We start from the raw sequence: 26,633 nt of genomic DNA, 5'->3' as shown, positions 1-26,633 counted from the left end.
TTCTGTGATAATATTAAGTAAATAACTAAAAACTCCTAAGTTCATATATGTGATCTAAACCATGTATTGGTACCTGAGGATTGTGTTTGAGATAAATGAACTTGAATAGTCGCAGTAAAATAAAGTTATGGAATCTTTAGATTGATTACTGCCAGTACGGTCCAATAGTATTATGAATACATGTGATCTAGATCTGGATTACTAGTATAGTAGGACACTTTAGTGGAGATACTTTATATATTAGAGAATATATAGAATTGGAACAGATATGTTTATTAATACTTAGTCAAATACCGTTTCGAAGTATTAATTAAATATATCAACTGATGATCATATACAAATAGATCTTAATCATGAGGTTACTATGAACTCTTGTTTATGTTATATGAGTTCTTTGATTCACTCGTTAGAGTTTGTCAGAATGATCAGGCTAGAAACTTTTATTTTGGGAACTCATTAATATAAATGGCTGGGGACATAGCATACAGACAAGGAATCTATACCTTCTGGCAAGAGATTGAATAATGGTTCTCTTAAGGGTTGACTTTTGGGAGAGAAAGGTTATTGAGCTGAAATTCATAATTTGGTTATGAATTAACCTTCACTAGTAAAGTCGATGGTACTTAAGGAAACAAGATATAATTAAAAGGGTAAAACAGTAATTTTATTCCCGATTAATTATGAACCTTTATTAGAGGGTTCATTTGTATGTAATGATTATATGAATGGACACTTTATTGTTATAAAGTACTCAGTAAATGAAATGTCTATAATTACAAGAGCGCAATCTCGTATTTATAGTGGAGTAATCATGAGATTAATAAATTAAGATTATTTAATTAAAGAGTTTAATTAATAATCATAAATTTATTGGAGCTTGAAATAATAGGTCCATACGTCCCCACAGCAGCTCTATCAACAATATTCAAGGCAAGAGTTGATATAAAGGGTAAAATGGTAAAAATACATATTTAAGAAGAAATTTGTTCTTAGGGCCAAATATGCAATTATGTGATAATATTGATTAATTAATTAACTATAAATTAGTTGTAATTATCAAAATTAATTATTGTGTAATTTTCTAAATTATTTAAATAATTAATTATAATTTTTGAAATTATAATAAAATAAATATTAAAATTTTGAAATTATTATTTAATTAAAATTGGTTTTAATTAATTAGTAGAATTAATTTAATATCTTTATTTGAGTGGGAGATAATAATTTGACAAGTTCAAATTGGATTTGAATTTAAAAGATTAATATTTATTCAAATAATTAATTATATGTGTTAATTAATTAAAAAGATAATAGATTCAAATTTGAATTAATTATCAAGTTGTTGAATTTTATCTGATAAGGTAGTTTGAATAAATAATTAAATAATTGTGGAAAAATTCTTGGACCTTATTTTGTAGGGAGCTACACGCACCAAGGAGTCCCAGGGAATCACTTGGGCATGTGACACATTAAAATATCAAGATTGAATTTTTCACATCTATTTATTTATTTAATTAATTAATGGATAAGTCAAAAGTTAGTTTTTATGTTTACATTATTAAAATAATTTAAATAATGGTTGAGAAAATCAAAGATTGGATTTTTTTCACTTTTATTTATTTACTTAATTAATTAATGAATAATTAAAAAAGATAGTTTTGATATTTTCATTAATAAGATAATTAATTAATTAAAAGATAAATTGTAATTGGTTACATATTTATTTTTTAAATTTAAATATTTTCTATATAAGTTAGACTTAGACTTATCAGAAAATAACGAAATGCTCAATTAATCGCTCTAAAAGAAAAGAACGATACTTTCTATCTCTCCCTGAAAAAGTTATAAAACCAATTTCAGGCGTATTCTCTTGATCCCATGTGTTGTGTACATCAAGTTAAATCAGAAATTTACCATCCTTTATTCTCTAAGTGTCCACATGTTCTTTATTCTGTTGTGTATTAGGAAAAATTTTCCTAACAATTGCATCAAACTATCAATAGTAAACATATATATCCAATAGTTCATCTCAATCAACATGCAATACTCAGGGTCGAAGTCCTTAGGCCGCACCCTCTATTTCATCCACTAACTCAAGCTCGCTTAGGTCGAGTCCAGTCTTTTTCTAGCTGACCCTTGCTCATAGTGGCCAAGCCACGTATTGTGCGTAAATTATCAGCCCCCGGCTCTCTTAGGCCGTTCATTTCCATATGCCAAATGAGTCATTTAGCCATACAATATACATGTTCAAGTATTGGGAACTCAGCCTTGTTACGACCACTCAATGGTGCAGTTTTCTTACCTTTAATTCTGAGCGGAGAAAATGAATTGGTTCTGAACATGATCCTCAGCCCTGAGCCTTGCCGATAAACCTAGTCACAATGTCCAATGGGTAATTTTTAACTTCTAATCCAAATAAATACTTAGAAGACAGAAACTAGCCTTCGACACCTCAATTTCTACTTAATCGGGTAGTAGAAATTGTCCCGAGTACCTAGGTTCGAACCCCCCAGCCTTACCAATTTTAGAAACCGTTCTAAGGCTAAAAATCCTAGGCGGGTCGTGACTTGGCTTAGTGGGTCGCGACTTGCCCCCAAGACAGAGAGCAAGGACACAAGCCAAAGGGGAGGCGGGCCGTGACTTGCCTCACCTGGTCTTGGTGCGCCCCTTTCGAGCTTAGAAATTCTGGGTTTTCTCCAACCCCTTTCCAGCCATAAACTACAAGGTTACAAACCCATTACACTCCCACTTCCAACTAAATCAACAGGGAAAAACCAAGACTCAAACCATAAATTCTAAGCAAACAAGAACAAATTAATTCTACTCAAACTTCCAACAATTTATCAACTAACTCATACCCAAGAACCCATAATTAACACATGTTCTAAGACTCAAAACTACTCAGCTCTAATTCCACCCTATTGAACTAAATTATTCAACAAATAAAACACTAGAGCTTACCTCAACAATGGCTGAATCCTCCCAAGTTCCAGCTTTAATTTCTAGCTTAATCACCTCTAATTTCCTTCAAAGAATTCCCAGATTAGGCCTAAGTTCCCTGCCCTTTTCTTCCTTAGCTTCAAGGCATAAATGAGAGAGTGAGAGTGAGTGAAACCATGAGGGAGAGAGAGAGAATGAGCATGAAGTTTCTACTTCTTTCTATTTTAATTCTAAATTTGTACTGAGTATATCCCTTGCCTATCAAAAGACCATTACGTCCCCCAAGCCTTCTAATCTTTTAAGGGTATTAAAGGGTAAATTAGTCATTTTCCCCCAGTTCCCGATAGTTCCTCAAATGTTCCTAATATTTACCAATCAATCCCATCATCCAATTAATTACCATTTATTTATTCAGTATCTAATAATTCACAAGATATTCTCCAAATTCCCAAAATTACCCATAGTCCCCACTAGAGGAGGGTATTAGTCCCTACTGTGACTATATCACTAATCCACTAACTAGAACCGTCTCGAGCCAGATACAAGTGGTAGCATTAGGCCCTTTAGCTATTGTTCTTTAGAAATGACCCGGTTTGGCCCATTCCTTAAAAGAAGTTTTTATGGGATCCCTATCTACCAAAATTTTAACTTTTGGTTCCGGCGAACGAATAATCATTGTGTCCTCCTCTTTTCGTATGCTGCAAATATATCCACATAATAATGTGGTCTCAACAATTTATCACATATAATCACATTTATGCCCTTAACATGCCAAAATTACAACTTATAAGCTATAAAGGGCCCACATGCATATCTAATACTCACAAACATGCATGTCGCATAGTCATATAAGCATATAATCATGCATGCCACATAATCATGCATTTAATCATTTTATCACACATATACCAATTATGCCCTCCCGACATGCTAATCAAGGCCCTTAAGTCTTATTAATGATTTTGGGTCGTTACATGTTCAGAGCGAGGATAGAGTTGGTTGTGGGCCGGCTGCCCAATATTGCTCTACAGTCTACCCTCCTAGAAAGGATAAAAGAGGGTCAATTGGATGACACACAGTTGCAAGAGGTTAGAGGGAATGTCGTAGTTGGGGTGGCTAAGGATTATTCTATTTTAGAGACAGGTTTACTACGGTATAAGGGTCATACTTGTGTTTCGATAGATGTGGGTATTAGACAAGAGATACTTAAGGAATCTCATATTACACCATACTCACTTCATCCAGGCACTACAAAAATGTATCGGGATCTACAAACCTTATATTGGTGGCCTAGGATGAAGGACGTAGTGGAGTACGTGGCTAAGTGTTTAGCCTACCAGCATGTGAAGGCTGAGCATCAACGACCAGCGGGCTCGCTACAACCTTTTGGTATTCTCGAGTGGAAGTGGGAAGACATTACTATGGATATTGTGGGAGGTTTACCCAGGACAGTGGGGTTCCATGACTAGGTGTGGGTGATAGTGGACAGATACAGCAAGTCAACTCACTTTCTACCTGTGAGGATGACCTATACTTGGATCAGTATGCGGAGTTGTACGTGAGGGAGATTGTACGTCTCCATGGGGTTCCCAAATCTATAGTATCAAACTGGGATCCCATATTTACCTCCAAGTTTTGTGGTGGTATGTAGAAGGCTATGGGGACTCATTTGAAGTTCAGTACAACCTTTCATCCTCAGACAGACGGACAGTCTGAGAGGACAATTCAGGTATTGGAAGACATGCTTAGAGCGCATTCTTTGGACTTTGAGGGGTCTTGGACTAAGGACCTTCCGTTGATTGAGTTTTCATACAACAACAATTATCAATCAACGGTTGGAGTAGCTCCATACGAGATCTTGTATGGAAGGAGATGTAGATCGCCCATTCTTTGGGATGAGATGGGTGAGAGGAAGTATTTGGGACCAGAGATGGTTCAAAAGACTAACGAAGCTATTCAGAAGATCCGAGCCTGAATGCTCGCTTCGTTGAGCAGACAGACAAGCTATGCTAATCCTAAGCGTAGGGACGTGGAGTTCCAGTAGGGAACCACGTGTTTCTGTGAGTTTCACCATTGCGATGGGGTGAGGAGGTTTGGGAAAAAGGTCAAGCTGAGTCCTAGATTCATAGGACCTTTTGAGATCCTGGAAAAGATCAAGTAGGTAGCCTATAGATTGGCCCTGCCACCATCGTTATTAAGGGCTCCCGATGTATTCCACATCTCTATGCTTCAGAAGTACGTCTCAGATACAACTCATGTGTTGAGATATGAGGATTTGGAGTTACAGATAAATTTGTCGTCTGAGGAGCGACCGGTTCAGGTCCTAGACAGGAAAGATAAAGTTCTGAGGAACAAGTGAATTCCGTTAGTCAAGGTACTATGGAGGAATAACAAGGTCGAGGAAGACCTAGGAGCTTGAGTCAGCTATGTGGGATCAGTACCCCGATTTATTTAGGTAAATTTCGAGGATGAAATTCTCAGTAGAAGGGGATAGTTGTAACGACCCAAAAAGCTAATAGGGTTTACTGCCTCGATTAGCGTGCTGGGAGGGAATAATTGGATCTATGTGTGTGTTTAATTTGTTAAATGTGTGATTACATGGCATGCATGACTTATATGATTATGTGAATATATTATATGCCTGTTTATTAGTATTTGATATGCATGTGGGCTCTTTACGGTTTATAAGGGCATATTTGTAATTTTTGCTCGTTAAGGGCATAAATGCGAATATATGTGGAAAATGGTTGAGACCACATTATTATGTGGATATATTTGCAATATATGGCTTGTGATGATCCTAGTGAATGGATCAGCGTAATAGTCACAGGGGGGTTTAATACCCGACTTGGCGGAGTCTAGGGTTATTTTTGGAATTTAAAGAATATTTTGGGATTTATTGAATAATGAATAAGTATTTGGTAATTAATTGGACATGACGGGATTAATTGATTAATAGTAGGAACACTTGAGGAATTAGCGGGAACTGGGGAAAATGATCGTTTTACCCTCAGAAACCATTAGAGGGCTGAATAAGTTTAAGGGTGTTGACGCAGTTCTTCGACAACAGATAATTAATAGAATAAAGAGTGGGATTAGTGCTAAATAATGAATCATAATAGATGAATGATCTCAAAGTAAAATGGTGATACAAATACTTTTTTAGGTGGTTCAAATGTTAAAATCCATGTAGTCCACTAGCCAATATTATTGCAATCTTTCTGATATTCTTTACAGGGTATTTCTTTACAAAATAGAATCCAACCCCTTGGAACTCCCAGGGTCTCCATATTTATAGGGAGAGGGCACCTGGGGGTTGGCAAGAGGGGTCATCCTGTGGCTTTCTTACCCATCATGTCACTTCGGTGACATTCATGATTAATTCCTAAAACTTGACATTGAAGTGTGGTCTAATCAATATGAAATGGGGATAATGAGCCGCACGGCCCAACCCAGTCGTGGGTGCTTGAACACGCACGTTTATGTTGCGTGTCCGAGAATTCAGGGATGGATCAGACACGTGATGTCTGATATATGCACGTTTACATTGCGTGGTTGACTTTATAAGGGGTCAGAGGTGCCAACTCAAGCTCGTACCTCGAGCTAGATGTACTCTTAGCCCGTGGTGTCCATACTCCTGACCTGACTCCTTAGTAATCCCACTAAGCCTTTGGTTACCTCGAGCTAAGGAGGTAGGACCTGGTAACAGCAGCTCCGGGTACATATCACCCACATGGCTGATATAATTATGCCCTTTCTCAGCTCGCTAATAGCCCGTGGATATTTAGGGCGTACATTTGCCCCCCAAGTCCCTGCTCGTGGCATATGACGTCACCTGGGGACACAGTGGGGGCTTTTAGGCTTCTGTGCGGACTCTTCACATTCCGCCCATTACGCTTGTGTTGAATACGTGGAGCATCGTGGTTGGTGACGGTACGTCTTCTGAAAACCGCATTAAATGGCCTAGCCTATACTCGGTCATCGTTTCGTCTTTCGAGTAGCGATCTTCGTATCCTACATCAAGGCGATCCAACGCCCTCCTCATTTGGCCTTTTACGTATATAAAAGGGGTGGCCACCTTTTGCACGGGCTACCCGTTCATTTGAACATTTTCTCATTTTCTCATTTTCTCATCTTCTTCTTTCTTCTCAGTCTCAAAACCCTCTCTTTCTTCTGGTCACTGTTCCCAGTGTTCCAAAAATTCAGGCACGAGAGCTCCTTCTAGACTTCAGTACCAGCCATCCCAGAAGGATTCCAACCCAAACGACCCTTCCAATCTCATTACAGCAAAACATTTCTGTAAGTCCTTCGTTTGTGCATGTTTTAAATGTTTACCTTCACTGTTGCTTAGGTAAATTGTTTCTGTAATCGCATGCAATATGTTGCTAGTTTTTTGTTGGTATTTTAGGCATAGGTTTTTATCCTAGGGGCACTGACCGTAGGAAAATCCATCTAGGAGCATGACTCATAGGGTACACTTTCTGGGGAGATTTTCTGGGTAAAATTTTTGTACCCCTGTTTGAAATAACTAGTTCTTAGGGTGCAAAACCGGGTAGCTTAGGGGACACGCTTCACAGGCGGTTTTGCACTGTTTTCCTACTGAAACTTTCCTTCCAAGGCAAACTTTTACTCTGACCCTCTTGACACACGGATTCCGAGTAATCGAGGACCCGTTGGGAGCACAGGCGCGTGTTCATAGAACCGCGTGGTCTCACTCTCCATGGGCTGAGTTTACCTCAGCCCGTGTAAAGGAAACACTTCGCGCTAGATTCTTTATTATTCTTAGGTCGCCCTTTCTAAATTTTCTTCTTTTGTTCGTTAGGCGACCAGATGGGACCAAAGAAGAGCGCACCCAAGAAGAGTGCTGGCATCTCGTCTTCCCAGCAAGCCAACAAGGGAAAGGAGGTGGCCATGGACTCTCCGATCACTGCCTTCGGTCCAGCCGTGGAGCAGGAGCTCGAGGTGGGGCCCGACGCTTTCTTTGAGGCTGAGAGGATTGCCTCGAAGGTCACCACCCAGGGGAAAGTGAATAAAATTTTCCTTTCCCATAACATTGAGATTGGGAGGGGCGGCCTAGACGCCCGACCTCCCCTTGAAGGCGAGCGGAGCTATGCGCCGCTCGATGAGGAGTACGCCGCTTAAAGTGACGAGCACCTCAAGGCTGGGGCCTTCCTTCCGCTGGACCAGTACTTCGCGGATTTTCTAAATTACGTGAAGCTGGCTCCTTTCCAGCTCCCCCCTAACTCGTATCGTTTGTTAGCGCAGCTGAAATATTTATTCCTGAAGCAGGAATGGGAGGTCTCCACGCGGGTGGACATCCTCTACTTCTTCTGCCTCAAGGCCAGCCCGGAGCAGCGGGGGCGAGGTGATGAGTTCTACTACTTGACTTGTTTTCCAAATTCGGCTGCAGTCATCGAGCTGCCCAGCCACCCCAACGACTTTAAGGACCAGTTCTTTATGTCCAAGGGGTTTCGCAACTGCGAACACCACTACTTCAACCGTCCTCGTGCGACGGAGGCGGGCTTTAGAGGTCGCCCAAGAAGCAAACGTGGAGAGGGCCCAGTCCGGGGCAACAGCCAGCCCCTTCGGCCGAGGTAATCCTTATCTGTTTAGGGATTTAGATAGGGCCACTACAGACTTAAGGCTTGCTAGGTTTAATCCCAGCCAGCCCGTTCATCGCCATCGAAATGACCCAGACCGCGACATAACCTTACTCCAATGCATTGACCAGCTCGTGCTGGGTTATGACATGAGCCGCCCTAGGGGTACTGTAGTTGTAGATAATACCCTAGCCTTTAGGTTGGCCTTTTTCGAGGAGTACGGGACCAATCTTTGGTCGTGGCCCTCCCTCCGGGAGGATGTATTAGCTCCGGGACTTAGGCAGTACGTAGAAGAGTCTAGTCCCGAGGTAGATTCGGACCCAGAGCCTCTTCTAGCCTGCGAAGTCGTTATTTTAGACTCCCCTACCGAAGCTCCGGGGCCGGAGGTTGTGACCATAGATTTCTCCTCTAGCTCGGAGGGTAGGACCCGTTTCAATACATACTTGAGCTCTGTTTTCCCTTTTATTTTTGTTTCTTTGTACAAAGATTTTTACATGTATATTAATGCTTTGTCTTTGTTTCAATAGAGATGTCACAGGCTGGGGATGACAGCTTACGGGCCATGTTCCAGGGGGGAAATCCTCCCTCCGGGCCTTTGGTGAAGAGGCTTTGGCCGACGAAGCAGGCTGTTGGGACATCCTCTTTGTCCCCGGCTAAGGGGAAAAATCCAGGCCCTTCTTCCAATGAAAAGGTGCCTCCACCTCCTCCTGCCGCAAAGGAGATGCCTCCACCTCCACCTCAACCTCCCGTCCTTGCTCGGGAAAAGGAGGCAGCCACTGGGACATTGCCAACTACGCCCCCCGAGGTGCGCGTCCCGGTGAACCCCCGGGCCTTGGAGAAGATCCCCGATGTCTTTCATGGGACGGTCTACGAGACTGCGAGCTACACCGTGGACCACTATTATAATGCCACCTCGAGGGACCTACGGGAGATCGAGACGAGGAGTCCTGAGAACGTGATGGAGTCGCCATTGGGGATGACCCTAACGGTATGTAAGCTCTACCATTCGTTTCTTTTCATTTGCTTTATTTCTAAGGCATCTGCCTTACACATTTTTTCTTTCTCATAGGCATCTTTGGCTCTTCAACAGAACATATCCCAATCTAGGGCGAGGCTCGCGGAGATGAGGAGCGAGCATCAGACCGCCTTGGTCGCCCTTGCGACTGCCCAGAAACAGGAACAGGATGCCAAAGATGCCCTGGCAACTACGCGGGCTGAGATGGACGCATCTCGACCTAAGCTGCTGGAGGCCGAGTCCACAAAGGTCGCCCTGGACGCTGCGAGGGTGGAAGTTGAAGAAGCTAAGGCCGCCCTCGCAGCAAAGAAGGTTGCGCTTATGGCGGAGAAGGCGACCTCCACCACCTCCATGGAGAACATGTTGTACCATTGCTGGGCCTTCAACCCAGATGGTGACTTTTCCTTCTTGGGGACGGAAGTGTGGGAGTCCTTCCTCGGGAAGTTCAAAGCTCGCCTCCAATAAGAGGCGCCCTCCGAGACCGGGGAAACTCTAGCCACGATCGAGCAGGACGGCGAGGTGGTGACTTCAACAGAGCGACCCAGGGGGCCTAGGAATTTTCTCCTTCTCCTTTAGATCATTTACACATTTTTTTTAACTTTATATTATGAGGTTTTCTAACCTCGAGACAATTGATTTCTTCAACCTTATCTTTAATTGATTTACATCTTTTTGCCTCTATCTCATTTCTCTTCTACGCATTTGGTAATAATCTTAGTTTCTGTTGGTGTTGTGATTGACAACTCATGCTTTTCTGTAAAGAAAAAAACATCTGTTAACCAACTTGAACCAACTTCTAAGAGTTAAGTCCTGGTTGCATCCAGGACATTGATTTGAAAGCTTAGTTCGTGTTAATCCTTTATTAATATCTCGTGCTTTTTAAGAAAAACACCGATCAATCAAATTTGAATTAACTTCTAAGTTTTAGGACCTGGTTACATCCAGGATGTTAATTTGAAAACTTAGTTTGCGTTAATCCTTTATTAATATCTCGTGCTTTTTAAGGAAAACACCGATCAATTAATTTTGAATTAACTTCTAAGTTTTAGGACCTGGTTACATCCAGGACGTTAATTTGAAAACTTAGTTCGCTTTAATCCTTTATTAATATCTCGTGCTTTTTAAGAAAAACATCGATCAATCAATTTGAATTAACTTCTAAGTTTTAGGACCTGGTTACATCCAGGACGTTAATTTGAAAACTTAGTTCACATTAATCCTTTATTAATATCTCATGCTTTTTAAGAAAAACATCGATCAATCAATTTGAATTAACTTCTAAGTTTTGTAGGACGACCTGGTTATATCCTGGATACAACTTAGTTCGCGTTAATCCTTTATCGATATTTCGTGATTTTTAAGAAAAACATCGATCAATCGATTTGAATTAACTTCTAATTCTTTTAGACGACCTGGTTATATCCAGGACATATGCCCCCCAAGTAATTAGGAAAGGGTCTTTCGTGGTTACTTGACATTACATCTACAAATACACACAATAATGAAGAAAGATTTAATTCTCATTACTTAATAAACAAAAGATGGCCTTTCTGATTAAGCCTTACAATGGTATCACTGATAATATTTCTTCAAATGGATGGCGTTCCAAGTTCGTGGGACTGCTTCTCCATTACGTCGAGCTAACTTGTAGGTTCCTTCTTTTACGACCTCGGTTATTTGGTATGGCCCTTCCCAGTTTGGTCCCAATACTCCGTCTTTGGGATCTTTACTGGCTAAGAAGACTCTTCTGAGGATCAGGTCGCCAATGCTATAGGCACATTTTCTGACCTTTGAGTTTAAATAATGAGTGATCTTTTGCTGATAATGCGCGAGTTGTAGCTGAGAATCTTCTCGTCTTTCATCAATCAGGTCGAGGGACGCGCAGAGCAATTCGTGATTGCGGCCCTAGTCATATGCCTGGACTCTATGCAAGTCTACCTTTACTTCGACAAGAAGGACTGCCTCACTCCCGAAAGCTAGGGAGAAGGGAGTATGACCTGTCGGTGTTCGATGTTAGGTCCCGTATGCCCACAGTACCTGGGGGAGCTGTTCTGGCCAGACTCCCTTGGCTCTGTCTAGTCTTTTCTTAAGGCTTACCTTTAGCGTCTTATTGATGGCCTCGACCTGCCCATTTTCCTGGGGATAGGCCACGGAGGAGAATATTTTTATAATGTCATGCCTCTCATAGAATTCAGTGAAGATGTCGCTGTCGAACTACGTCCCAATGTCTGATACGATCTTCTTTGGCAGCCCGAATCGACAGATAATTCTTTTGACCATGAAGTGGAGGACTCTTTTTGAAGTGATTGTTGCCAAGGGCTCTGCTTCTACCCACTTGATGAAGTAGTTGATAGCCACCTCCGCGTAACGGACTCCTCCCTTTCCAGTAGGGAGGGCGCCAACCAAGTTGATTCCCCAGACTGCGAATGGCCACGGGGACGAGATCATCTTCAGCTCGATTGGGGGAGCTCGGGCAACTGTAGCGAATCGCTGGCACTTGTCACATTTTTTAACGTAGGAGATCGAGTCCTTTGACAAAGTGGGCTAGTAATATCCTTGCCTTAAGATCTTCATGGCCAAGCTTTGCCCCCCAGTGTGATCTCCGCAAAAACCTTCGTGCACTTCCTACAAAATGGTTTTGCTTCGCCTAGCAGAACACATCGTAGGAGGGGTAGGGAGTGCCCACGCCGGTATAATATCCCATCTACCACTGTATACCTTGGAACCTGGTAAAGTACCCGCCTTGCGTCATTACGCTCTTCAGGTAACTTTCCTACTGTGAGATATTCGAGGATGGGGGTCATCCAGGTCGGTCTGGCGTTGATCATCTCGACCTCCGCCCCGACTTATATACTTGGTTTCTCCAAGAACTCTACTGGTACTAACCTCAAAGTCTCCGTCTCCCCGGAGGTAGCGAGCTTTCGAGGGCGTCTTCATTGGCATTCTGCTCCCAAGGTATCTGCTCGATTGAGCCCCGTTCAAATGCAGACAACCCAACTTTTACCTTGGCCAGGTAAGCATCCATCTTGGTTCCTCGTGCTTGGTATTCACCTAACACCTAGTTTACCACGAGCTGGGAATCGCTGTAACACTGAACGGAGCTGGCCTTCAGCTCCTGGGCCACCCTTAGCCTAGCCAGTAAAGCTTCGTATTCAGCCTCGTTGTTGGATGCCTTGAATCCGAATCTCAACACCGAGTGGAATCTATGTCCTTCTGGGGATATCAAAATGATTCCAGCCCCGGATCCATTTTTCGTTCTATGAGCCATCTACGAAGACCTTCCATGAGGCCTGGACTAAGGGGGCCCGGGGTGATTCTTCCACAGGATCTTCTCGGAATCCTGTGCACTCTGCCACAAAATCAGCCAGGGCTTGGCTTTTTATTGCAGTTCATGGAGTTTACAAAATCTCGAACTGGCTGAGCTCAATAGCCCACTTCAACAGACGTCCCGATGCTTCAGGTTTTTGCAAAACCTGCCTTAAAGGTTGATCGGTTATGACATGTATTGAGTGGGACTGGAAATACGGCCTGAGTTTTCGGGAGGCCGTAATCAAACAGAAAGCCATCTTTTCCATCAACGGATACCGGGACTCAGCCCCGAGAAGCCTCTTGCTGATGTAATAGACTGGCTTCTGAGACCGGTCTTCTTCTCGGACCAATACGGCACTAGCTGCATCCTCTGTGACAGCTAGGTAAAGGAAAAGAGGCTCTTCGGCCGTGGTTTGGACAATATGGGCGGCTCAGCTAAATGTGCTTTCAGGTCAAGGAAGGCACGTTCACACTCCTCGGTCCATTTGAACTTCTTATTCCCCCGGAGCAGGTTGTAGAATGGCAGACACTTATCGATAGATTTGGAGATAAACCGATTAAGTGCCGCCACCCTTCCTGTCAGGCCTTGAACGTCTTTTCGCGATCGAGGTGAGGGCAGCTCGATCAACGACCTGACCTTATCGGGGTTTGCTTCGATTCCTCGGGTATTGACAATGAAACCCAGGAACTTCCCTGATGCGACTCCGAAAGTGCACTTCTGCGAGTTAAGCCTCAAAACGTATTCTCTCAATATCTTAAAGCATTCCTCCAGGCCGGAAACATGGTTATCGGCAGTTTTTTACTTGACCAGCATGTCATCAACGTATACTTCCATATTCTTCCCGATCTGGTTCGCAAACATCCTGTTTACCAATCTCTGGTATGTAGTTTCGGCGTTCTTCAGCCCAAACAACATGACCTTGTAAAAGTAAACGTTAGTTGGGGTCATGAAGCTAGTGTGCTCCTGGTCCGCTGGATTCATGGAAATCTGATTATAGCCCGAGTACGCATCCATAAAGGACATGAGCTCGTGCCCCGCCGAGGCGTCTACCAATTGGTCGATCCTTGGCAAGGGAAAATAGTCTTTGGGACAAGCTTTGTTCAGATCGGAGAAGTCGATGCAGGTCCGCCATTTCCCGTTGGGCTTCGGGACCAACACAGGATTGGCGACCCAGACCGGGAACTTAGCCTGACGGATAAAGCCACACTTTTTGAGCCGGGCTACTTCCTCTTCTAGTGCTTCAGCTCGGGTTGTTCCTAGGTGCCTCTATTTCTGGGATTTCACAGGCACGCTTTTATCCAAATGGAGGGTGTGCATGATGACGCTCAGACTGATCTGCACCATGTCCTCATGAGACCATGTGAACATGTCCAGGTTCTCCTACAGGAACTTAATCAGCTCCGCCTTCCTCTCGCCACATAGATTTTTCCCGAGCTTCACCATCCGTGAGGGATTCTGTGGATCGATATTTACCTCCTCGAGCTCTTCGATAGCTTGGAGCTCGGATTTATCCTCGCCTATTCTGGGGTCAATATCATCACTTAAGATGATATTTTCCCCTTCGACATTCTGAGGTTTTTCAATCTCAGGATTAGGCACGAGTTCCTGAGATTCCTCATTTCCACCTTGGACGGTCATCGTTAACTGCCCGGGTTTTAATTTTCCCTTCATAGAAATGTTGTAACATTCCCTGGCAGCAAGTTGATCGCCACGGACCGTGGATATCCCCGTGGAAGAGGGGAACTTTAGCACGAGGTGGCGAATGGAGGTAACAGATTCAAACGCTATTAGTGTAGGTCGACCCAAAATGCCATTGTACGCAGCGGGACAATCGATGACCACAAATTCGAGGAGTTTCGAGACTGTTCGAGGTCCCTCTCCCAAGGTGATCACCAGCTCGATCATTCCTATTATCGCCGATCCTTCTCCAGAGAATCCGTAAAGCATCATGGAGGTGGCTTTCAGCTCGGTGACAGACAAACCCATCTTTTCCAGCGTGGACCAGAACAGTAGGTTTACCGAGCTCCCATTGTCGACCAGCACTCTCCTAAACCTCCGATTAGCAAGCTGCACGGCTACGACCAGAGGGTCATTATGAGGGAACTGGACGTGGCTGGCATCTTCTTCAGTAAATATGATTGGTTGCCTCTCCAATCGTTGTTGCTTTGGTAGATGCTGCTCAGGGACGAACTCCACTCCATTATGAGCCTTAAGTTCATTGACGTATCTCTTTTGAGCACCTCTGCTCGTGCTAGCCAGATGGGGACCTCCAGATATCATGGAGATCTCTCCTTCTATGACGGGAGGAGGGATGTCCTAATCTACCCGAGACCCGGGCTGACTGACCATGACTTCCGGAGCTGGATGGCCTGCGGGAACTCTATTCCGTGCATACTGAGCCAAGGGTCCGGCTCTGACCTTCAGGTGTCTACAATCATCGGTATTGTGGCCAATGTCGTTGTGGAATCGAAAAAACTTGGAAGGGTCTTGCTTACCCTTCTGGTGCTTTAACGGTTCCGGCTTCTTCCAGGGGAGGCGAGCAGAATTTGCTAGGAAGATGTTCTCCCTAGAGTGGGTGAGCTCGGTATAAGTCACGTAGACCGGCTTAAATTTTTCTACGAACTTGTTTTTCTTTGGGCCGTGTTGGTTGCCCTCGCTGCTCCCCTTTCTCTTGCCTCCACCAAACTGGTTATTCTATGTAACGGTTTGTGTCGCTATCACGACCTCCGTTCCCACTCCAGTGGGCTGTTCAGGGACCTGGCTGGTTCTGGCGGCTGAGGCTTACGCCTCCTCCAGGTTGATCCATCCCTGGGCCCTATTCAGGGATTCATTTACGGTGCTGACTCCCTTCCTTTGTATCTCCTTCCAGAGTCCCCCTCCGACGAGGATCCCAGTTCTCAAAGCCATGAGCTTGGAGCTATCATCTGCGTCTCTGGCCCAAGCAGCGACGTTCGTGAATCTGCTCAGGTAAGCCTTCAGAGGCTCGTCAGGTTGCTGCCTTACGTTTGCCAGGGTGTCGACCTTGACGCGGGTAGCCTGGGAAGCTCGGAAGGCTCTCTTGAAGTCAGTAGAGAAAGTTTTCCACGAGCTGATTGACTGCTTCTTACTCTGTTTAAACCATTGTCTGGCCGGCCCAGTCAAGGTGGAGGGAAATATTAAACACCTCAGCTCGGGGCCAATGTTGTGGTCCATCATCAAGGTATTGAACATACCCAGATGATCTGACGGATCCCCGTCTCCGTTGAATTTGGACAAGTGCGGCATACGGAAACTAGGTGGATATGCCGTTGCTGCTATGCTGGGGGCGAAGAGCTCAAGTTCGTCCCCTGAATCATATTCATCTTTTTATTTTTCTGATAGGAGCTTCCTCATCAGCTCCTCCATTTGAGGCAGACGCTCAAGGGTTTTGTCCTGATTTCCTTGGTTGTTCCGGGGCTGTTCAACAGCTCTGGATCCATTGTATGCATTTGGCGAGTTATTGTCCCTCATATCTTGAGATAGGTTATATGGGACGTTCCTGCTGTCACGTACTTCGGACAGGTCTTCCCTTTGGCGAGCATGGCTACCGTTTCCCACTGGGTCTCCCCTTTGAGAGTTTAGACGATCTCGGAGGTCGCTCCTCGGGGCGGCCTGAGGACTTTGCGCTGAGCTCAAGCGTTGGCGCAGGTCTCCACCGAAAAGGTCACTTCGATGACTTTCGGTCCAGTAGCTCCCATTTGAGAAACTTGGAGCCCGCCTCTGGGGATGAGGATCCGGGACTTCTCTGGGCGCCGGGCTACGATGGTAAGGTCCGGCAAAAGGTGGATTTCTCCTACTGCTCCCATGAGCCGGAATGTCTCGGACTGGCTGGAGAGGAGACGGGTATCTTATTGGTGAAGGAGGATGCCTGACCGAAGATGCAATTCTGGTCCTGTCAAGGCGGATCAGGTTAGGTTGGGGCCGCTCCGCTCTACCATCCTCCGCGTCCTATGCTCGGTGGTCTGAGCGGGGTGCATGACGGCTGGCCAGGGCGGGCTGTCGCTGTGAGCCCTCCCCGGATCTCCTTCACGAACTCCCTTGAGCCCTTCTGGGCATGCTCGACGGCGGAAGTGAGCTGGGAGTTGAGGTCTGGACAGATCGGCTGTACTGCTGCTCGACCCTAGGTGGTTCCTCAAAAGTGGTTTCCCAGCGGTGTGATGTGGGAGTAGAGTTTGATGTCGGGGGTCTGACCGACCGGCTGGGCCTGGACTGATAACCCTGGCGGGACTTATGAGTCTCGCCTTGCCTCTTTCCGACGTTAGCGTCGGTTGTAAGAGGGGTAGTCGGGCCAAAACCTCTTGAATATGCTGGTTAGCTTTCGCCAGCTGACTCCTCAGCTATGCATTTTCCATTTCCACCATCGTGTAGAAATCTGGGTTCGGATTAGGTGGCTGGGGAGCCGAACTTCCATAGTCATCTTGGCCTATTGGCTACTTGCCCGTTCGCTGCTGAACCTCAGGGTTCTGATCATCAGAAATGGCGGCATGATGGGCCTCCTGCCAATCACGTTGGTCCGCCTCGTTACCATGTCTTGAGCGAGTGACCACCATGGTTAGGTATTTGCGATAACACCAATATAACAGCTCTCAATGAAAGCACCAAACTGTTGATGCGGTTCTTCGGCAACAGATAATTAATAGAATAAAGAGTGGGATTTGTGCTAAATAATGAACCGTAATAGATGAATGATCTCAAAGTAAAATGGTGATACGAATACTTTTTTAGGTGGTTCAAAGGCTCAAATCCTTCTAGTCCACCAGCCAATATTATTGCTATCTTTCTAATATTCTTTACAGGGTATTTCTTTACAAAATAGAATCCAACCCCTTGCAACTCCCAGGGTCTCCATATTTATAGGGAGAGGGCACCTAGGGGTTGGCAAGAGGGGTCATCCCATGACCTTCTTACCCATCATGTCACTTCTGTGACATTCATGATTAATTCCTAAAACCTGACACTGAAGTGTGGTCTAATCAATAGGAAAGGGGGATAATGTGCCGCACGGCCCAACCCAGTCGTGGGTGCCTGAACACGCACGTTTATGCTGTGTGTCCGAGAATTCAGGGATGGATCAGACACGTGATGTCTGATATATGCATGTTTACATTGCGTGGTTGACTTTATAAGGGGTGAGAGGTGCCAACTCAAGCTCGTACCTCGAGCTAGATGTACTCTTAGCCCGTGGTGTCCATACTCCTGACCCGACTCCTTAGTAATCCCACTAAGCCTTTGGTTACCTCGAGCTAAGGAGGTAGGACCTGGTAACAGCAGCTCCGGGTACATATCACCCACGTGGCTGATATAATTATGCCCTTTCTCAGCTCGCTAATAGCCCGTGGATATTTAGGGCGTACAAAGGGGCAAAATGGTATTTTTGGGTTAAGGATATACACAAAAAATTCTTGGGAGTGTATCAGAATACACTAGAATTCCCTTAACACTCAAAACGTTCTTCTTTCATCTCTTTATAACTAAGGGGAAACCTTTGAATTTTCAAGGAGGGACTCAAGGGGGCAACCTAGGATTGAAGTTGAGTTTGGGGTTGGGGGACTAAACTAAGGAATTAAGGATAGAAGTGTATAGAGAATAGTTGGAGGAATTCAAGCCATAAACAGAGCTTGCATGGATTCTGGTCTCTTGAGCTAACTTTAGATGCTTAAGGAGCGCAAGAATGGTTTTTGGGCTAGATATAATGTTTAGGCCAAAAGGATAGGAACTCTATGATTAAATTTAAGTTTTGTTGTTGGTTTGGGGGGTGAATTTGAGGTTAGGCTCGAGGAGAAACACTGAGAAATGTTGGCTTTTATGGGTTTAGGGGCTCGGGTCACGGCCTTGTTCTTCAGGCATAGCGGCCCATGTGTTCTTGGAGGTTGGGAGCCTCTGGTTCGCCAGGCACGCCGCAACCTGTTGGGGTGCAAGTCGCGGCCCGTGCCTCCAACAAGGAGGGCTTGGCCTCGGTCTTAGGGGCGGGCCGCATCTCTTAAGGGAAATTCGCGGCTCGAAATGGGAAAATTAAGGGAAAGCAAGGTTTTAGGCTCAGGGAGGCTCGGGGATTCAAATCTAGGCGCTAGAGATGAATTCTACAACCCTGTTTAGTAGAATTCGAGGTTCTAGAGGCTAATATTTGCTCCCTAAACATTTAATTTAATTAGAGATTTATAGGCACCCACTGTTGTTGTGACTAGGATTATCGCTAAGGCTCAGGACTGAGAATCATGCTCGGGACCGCTCTTTATTTATTGCTCGGGATTCGAGGTAAGAAAACTGCACCCTTGTGGTTGTGAACGGGACTCAGGTTCCCAATAATTGAATATTTGTACTGTGTGATTGTATGGTTGTATGTAATATGTGAATGAATAGCCTAAGGGTTTCGGGGCTGATGATATGCGTACTGAACGCAACTCAACCTAAGCGAGTTGGGGTCTGCTAGATAAACCGATGGCTCGGCCTAAGAGTGCCAACCCTGAACATTTTTGTAACTGGTTAAGATATGTACTTGAGAATATATATTTACCATTGTTCAGTTAAATGATTGTATTCTTTTAAATAATTGATCTGGATGGATTAAGGTTGATTAAATACTATTGTTGCTATATGTGTTTGTTGTTTATGATTTTCTTGCTGGGCCTTGGCTCACGGGTGCTACATGGTGCAGGTAAAGGCAAAAGGAAACTGGACCAACCATGAGTTGGAGAGTTCTAGGGGCGGAGTGTATAGCTGCTCGACGACCTCGGTTGAGGGATAGTTACAGGGACAGAGCTATAACAATTTGTATTTTGCCATTAGATTGACTTTTGGTTATATTAACTTTTTTGGGATTGTATTTACCACATATGCCCTGTTTTTGGGATCCCATGTATCAAACAGTTTATGATAAAAATATTTTAAGCCCAACTTCATAATTGACTTTAGGATCACATTTATATTCAAATGACTTGATTAGCGAGTCTTGCACTATTTTAAAAATCACAGTGTAACAGTCTTTGTTATCCAGGGCGTTACATACCTAATGATCGTTTCCTTTTTCCATGATAAATCTTTTCCTCATGCTTCCTTGTAATTTGCTAAGTGTGGCAAAGGATGTTGCAAGAGGATGAGATGTGAGGGTGTAAGAAGGTTGGGCCTCGCTATGCAAGGCCATTGACTGAGGAATATGCGAGCATAAGGGGATGCACACCTAGGCGTGTGATGAAGATTGGGCCTCACTATGCGAGGCCCTTGGCTGAGCAAGACGCACGCATAAGGAGATGTGCACTTAGGCACCCATGCATGAAGGCTTGGCCTCACTATGCGAGGCCCTTGGTTGAGCAAGACGCGCGCATAAGGAGATGCAAACTTAGATGCCCGCGCATGATGTTTGGGCCTCGCTATGCGAGGTCCTTGGCTATTGAAGACGCGCGCATAAGGGGATGCACACTTAGGCGTCTGTGCAAGAAGACTGGGCCTTGCTTTGCGAGGCCAATTGTCGAGGAGAATGCGTGTCTATTTGCCTTCACACAAGGATTGGTTGGTTGTAGGTGGTCGGAGCCTTTTTATGCGAGGCTCTTGATCCGTCAAGTCTTACACCTTCACCGAAGGATTCTTTAATGGAATTTGTTGACCGCGATTTTGGCCAACGATGTGAGAATGTCAAAAACGATAAAACCTTCAAGAGAAATAAAACGACACAGACGGTTTTGAACAGAAAGTAAATAACACACGCAATTTTTATAGTGGTTCAGCCCCAATATACTGGTAATAGCCTAATCCACTTAAAGTTGTGATTATAGATCTGTACTCAAGATCAGATGAAGCTGAGTCAACTGAGTTTCTTCAGTGCAGATTACAAAAATACAAGAATTCTTTCGGATACAAGCACTTTCTCTCTCTAGAAAATTCAGACCCAAAATTTCCCAAAAGTCCCTTTCTAATCCCATAAGCCATATATTTATAGGCTTAGGATCATACATCTGCTCTCCCCTAGAATCGAGATATTTCATTATATTTATTATATTTAAATTAGAGATTCCAATTTGTGGGAAGAATGAGAGATTCCCGCGTATGCCAAGACCGATTCTTGTTGAAGCCGTTTCTGGGAATCTGGACGTAGTCTGTTCTACCTGGTTGATGAATATCACCTTTTGGTCGGCCATACCTCTACTGGACAGTCACGCATTTGGCTGGTAGGACACACACTCCTCTGGTCTAACATGGCACATCACTGTTCTAGTCTAACATGACACATCTCTGGTCTAACATGGCACACTAGTCTAGCATGACACATCTCTGGTCTAACATGGCACACTGGTCTAGCATGACACATCTCTGGTCTAACATGGCACACTGGTCTAGCATGACATATCTCTGGTCTAACATGGCTTACTGAGCTATTCCTAAGCGAAGTCACTTTATCACAACTCTAAGGAGCCAATATATTTATTGACTTATTAATGTGTCTTTTACGGACCATGTACTGCCACTTGTCACCTCTATTGCCACGTCATCGATCTCCATTTTTTGGTTATAACATTTGCCCCCCAAGTTTATTATACGATTTTTCTCGTATGATAAACTTTTCTTCTAGCAAAATGTTCTCGAGGTCATCCAAAAGCTCCTATCCGGTTGATAACTTTCACGTAAACTCCCACGACTAAACTTGTCTTGTGATTTCTTCAAACTCTATTTTCTTGATATAATGATAACATAGCCTCCCTTTTGATTCTCTCTCAATTCTCCTTTTGTCTATTTTGAAAAATTATCATGGTATCCGAGATAGGTTGTTGAGTATCCTCGATTTGGTTGCGCAAAGATTACAATCTCGGTGATCGATCAGACCCTTGGTATTGGGCTCAGTCATGGCCACACGAACCCCTCGGATCATGCTGCCTCTCCTCGGCTCGGACGCACACGGGCTCCTCGGATCAGGCACATCTCCTCGAATTGTCACAGCCGCTCGGACACATCTCCTCCAGCCGCTCGAATGCATCTCCTCCAACCGCTCGGACTTCAGCTTTCTTCCACTTGGACGCCAAGGCATCACCTTCCAAATGCAGGCCTGGCTGCTCGGACACATATCCTCTAGCCGCTCGGACACTCACCTCTCTTCGGACCAAGCGCAACCTCTCGGACACAGGTGCGGCAGCAGCTCCTCGGACTGGCACAGCCGCTCGGACGCACTACAGCCCCCTCAGACCCAAGTGTCCGCTTGGACACAACACAGCTCCTCGGCATCTCTCGGCTCCTCGGACCAAGATGCACCCGATCGGCCATCTCAAGATGTTTGCTCGGACACCACATTTTTTAAACACTTTAAGCACCTTTAGGCACTCTTAGGCATTTGCTTGGGCACATGGCATAGCCATTTAAGCCTATGCCTAAAACCCTCCCTACATGAAACCACCAAAGAACCTTGTTCGAACCTTCCATAATTATTTTGAGAGATTGATTTCTCTCAATCAATCTTGGTGAAAAATTGACTTCTCCTCTCAAAGACAATTTTTCACTATGTAGTATTTACTTTGCATGCATTTGTTTGATTCACTCCAGGGACTCATAAATGTTAGTCATGCTCAACAATAGAGTTCCCTACTCGACCAGTGGTACATACTCAGCTGACCAGGGAAGTTGTATCTCTCCCGACCAGGAAAACGTTGCACCTGATCAACTAGACTTTGTACCTTGCCAGTAGTTTACTCTTTTTTGTTGTGAAGACAATTGTTGCTTAGCAGCTTTGATATTTCTCTCGTACAACCGAGTTGTTGGCATTCATACCTTACTTTTCTTTTCTAACTTAAAACATTGTAAGTCTCCTCTAGACTTAAAAAGTTATAAGTTTTTTTTTGTGAATAGTAAAGTCACTCTGGTGTATGCCTTATATTTTCGCATGAGTACTTAGTTTTCTAACTTAGAAATTCTAGACATTTCATAAGTCCATACTAAGTATACTTTCTCACACTCTTATTTCTCTAACATTTTATGAGCATGCTTATTGTCAAACGAATATCTGCTCCTAACTTTAAATTTTTTAGAAATAAATTCCAAGTTACTTAAGCTTTGTCAAACAAGTTAGCTTAATGGCCTTTTTGGACTTCGAAAATTTACAAGTCAGCCTAAAAACAAATATATTAACTCGTGCTCTTATTGCCTGTGTTAAATTATATACCAGTATACCCCATGTGCCCCCCAGGTGATTGAGGGTTGAAAGATCCTTAGTCACTTGCTACCTGACTGAATCTGTTCGAGCAGTTAATTACTCGTGAAACACATAGAATATATGGAAAATATTCTAGTAGTTGAACACTGCTTGAACATATCGACCAGTTGAACACTGCCCGATTTTACCGACTAGTTGAACACTACTCGGATAACTAACACACATGCATATTTGTAGCAAGAATCGACCACGCTACGCGTAGTCTCTTTTATTACTCGTAAATTAAAAAGGACAAAACATGTCTAATAACGAGTCTTAAACAACCAAAATTGTTCAAAAATAAAATGACTGGTTAGCAAATAACCAGTTCATAAACCAAACTTAAATAACAAGTCTAACAACTCGAAATCAAACTACCACTCTGAAAGCGGCATTTAAAAATAATATATCCTTTGGTGCTCTCCACTCCAGTAATTTATGATCCTAGCACTCCTGCTCAGCATACTTCTCCTTTGCTTCGTTGCTCTCCTCAGCCAAGTGTGGTCCTCCACATATAGTGTCTAAGGTAAAGTTCACAGGTCCGGGCTGCAAGGGTGGAGATCTTTGTCGCTTGAGACCAGAGTTGCTGCTACCTCCTTCTCCTTGGGGTGTCTCTGCCCGGTACTTCCTCAACTTGCCCAACCGGAGAAGAAATTCTATCTCGTCCTTGAGGTGATTGCATTCATTCGTGTCATGACCATAATCTCCATGGAAATGACAAAACTTATTCATATCTCTCTTCCTCATCGCTTTCTTGATGGGTGGAGGCTTGTTGTAGGGAACCTCTTCATGACTAGCAAGATATATCTCTGCTCGGCTGGTTAAGAGAGTGGTGTAGTTAGTGAATTAAGGCTCATACTTGGTTGGCTTTTCACTTGAATCCAACTTTGCTTTCTTTTCCTCATGGTGGTCAGACCCATTATTTCCACGTTTCCTTCCACCAGAGTCAATTGATCCACCCGGATTGTTTATGCCATTCTCCTCTTTCTCTATTGCATCATCCAATTTCATATACTTGTCTGCTCGGTCACGAAACTGTTGAAGTGTTGAAATTGGATTTCTATGTATACTGTCCCATAAAGGGCTCCGATAAATTATCCCAGTAGATATGGCAACCATCTTCCCCTCGTCTCCTACAGCAGTTGCTGTATTGGCTTCTCTCATGAATCTATGTATATAGTTCTTTAGAGACTCATCTTTTCCTTGTTTGATATCTGCCAAGTGGTTGGCATAAACTGGTGGAGTCCGGGCAGTGCTGAATTGTCTACAAAACTCCTTCCTGAATGCTTCCCAAGAGGTAATGGAGTTTGGCTTAAACTTCCAATACCACTCCTGGGCAGTATCGGACAATGTAGTAGGGAAAACTCTACACCGATAATCGTCACTTACTCCGAGCAGCTCCGTCTGATCTTTGAATTTCCCTATGTGCCTTATCGGGTCTGCCTTTTCTGTATATACTGGCAGAACCGGTGCTTTGTACTTTGCTGGTGGTTGGGCTGCTCTAATTCGAGCACAGAACGGGCTGCCACTCTGGTGGTCTATCGCATCTATCTCGGAAGGTCATTTCGACAAACCTTGCACTGCAGCTGCTAGCATGTCAAGCTGGGCTTGGATGGCTGGTGCAACTGATGAGGTTCCAAGGTCTTGACCGCCTGGTCAGGCATTACCATCTGGCGCGCCATCGCCAAGTATTTATACTTGACTGACAAGGTGGTCCAGATTTTTCCCTTCGACCGGGACAGTCCTCCTCTTGTTGATGATAACATCCCTTAGATCCTTCTGAGAAGCATTCTCTCCTGCCCAATCGAACACCGTACTCTTCGACTTTCCAGAGGGCTTACTACGCGGGACCTGCTCTCTCCTGCTACGCTGCTGGCCGGGGTGCAGTGGAGGCTTTTCGGTACGTCCCGGGCAGTCTTTTCCTCCTTGTTGGTCATGGCCCTCCTTTTCCTTTGACTGGTCGGTGGGATGACTATCAGCCTCATCCCGACCATGCCCATCTTTGAATTGTGAAGTCCTCTTCTTTCGAGGGGCTTTATTTTGCTCCGGCCCAGGTGGAGTCTTCTTACTACCCGATCGGTGACTTCCTGAGGGGGTTCTAGAGTGCTCCCTTTGGGTTGAGACAGTGCCCGATCGGACCCCATCTTCCTCCCGACCAGGTGGGTTACTACCACTCCTATTTGGCCCTCGAGAATTGGGACTATCAGTGCTCTTACGACCAGCTTCCGTGGTCCTTGCTCCTGGGGTGGCTGCTCCTCGTGGTGCCACTTGGGCATTGGTCTGGGCCAACTGGGTAGCTGCTTCTAGAGCAAGTGCTGCTTCACGATGTCTCCTATCGGCCTCCTCCTGCTGTTGCTTGATCTCCTCGCTCCTGGCCTCCATATCGCGTCTTTGCTGCTCTAACGTAGCTCTCTGCCTGGCCATCTCTTCAGCGAATGCCTCCTGTCTGGCGTGGATTTGTGCCATCTCCTCTTGGAAGGCGCTCATGGCTTCTTGGAGCTCTTCAACTTCTGGAGTCACATCCTCGAGCATGACCCTAGGCTCATTCTCATGGTCTTGTGGGCTAGGACCTTCTGATCTAGCAGGCTCTTTAGAGGAGCTTGTCTTCTTGGAGGCCGCATTGGTGTTCTTAGGTGCCATATGACTTCAGAGACCGTCTATCTTTCTCTTCAGGCTCTCAACGAGAGCACCAAAATGTTGACTGGGTTTTTGGCCAACGACGTGAGAATGTCAAAAACGATAAAACCTTCAAGAGAAATAAAACGACACAGACGGTTTTGAACAGAAAGTAAATAACACACGCAATTTTTATAGTGGTTTAGCCCCAATATATTGGTAATAGCCTAATCCACTTAGAGTTGTGATTATAGATCTGCACTCAAGATCGGGTGAAGCTGAGTCAACTGAGTTTCTTCAGTGCAGATTACAAAAATACAAGATTTCTTTGGGATACAAGCACTTTCTCTCTCTAGAAAATTCAGACCCAAAATTTCCCAAAAGTCCCTTTCTAATCCCATAAGCCATATATTTATAGGCTTAGGATCATACATCTGCTCTCCCCTAGAATCGGGATATTTCATTATATTTATTATATTTAAATTACAAAAATATTCAAAATGTAACAGAACACCCAATTTGTGGGAAGAATGAGAGATTCCCGCATATGCCAAGACCGATTCTTGTTGAAGCCATTTCTGGGAATCTTGACGTAGTCTGTTCTCCCTGGTTAATGAATATCACCTTCTGGTCAGCCATACCTCTACTGGACAGTCACGTATTTGGCTGGTAGGACACGCACTCCTCTGGTCTAACATGGCTTACTAAGCTATTCCTAAGCCAAGTCACTTTATCACAACTCTGAGGAGCCAATATATTTATTGACTTATTAATGTGTCTTTTACGGACCATGTACTGCCACTTGTCACCTCTATTGCCACGCCATCGATCTCCATTTTTTGGGGATAACAGAACTATTCCTTATTCACAGAAATATGGTATAGTTTTGTTATAAGTTAGGCTTTGGCTCTATAGAGAACATCACGACATTATTAAAAAATAACCCCCTCCTTTAATCAATTC

General features: G+C 44.3%; 1 protein-coding gene across 1 annotated transcript in view; it reads left to right on the top strand.

The window, feature by feature from the left end:
- Positions 1 to 9,069: 9,069 nt before the first annotated feature.
- Positions 9,070 to 26,633, top strand: part of LOC133800070 (uncharacterized) — a 127,841-nt gene continuing 110,277 nt past the window's right edge. The window contains exon 1 of the mRNA XM_062238047.1: positions 9,070 to 9,345. Coding sequence (XP_062094031.1) covers positions 9,070 to 9,345 — 276 coding nt within the window. The remainder of the gene's footprint in view (positions 9,346 to 26,633) is intronic.

This window comes from Humulus lupulus, chromosome 9, assembly GCF_963169125.1.
Source record: "Humulus lupulus chromosome 9, drHumLupu1.1, whole genome shotgun sequence".
Classification (NCBI taxonomy): Eukaryota; Viridiplantae; Streptophyta; class Magnoliopsida; order Rosales; family Cannabaceae; genus Humulus; species Humulus lupulus.
This window is presented reverse-complemented; position numbering and strand designations above follow the sequence as displayed.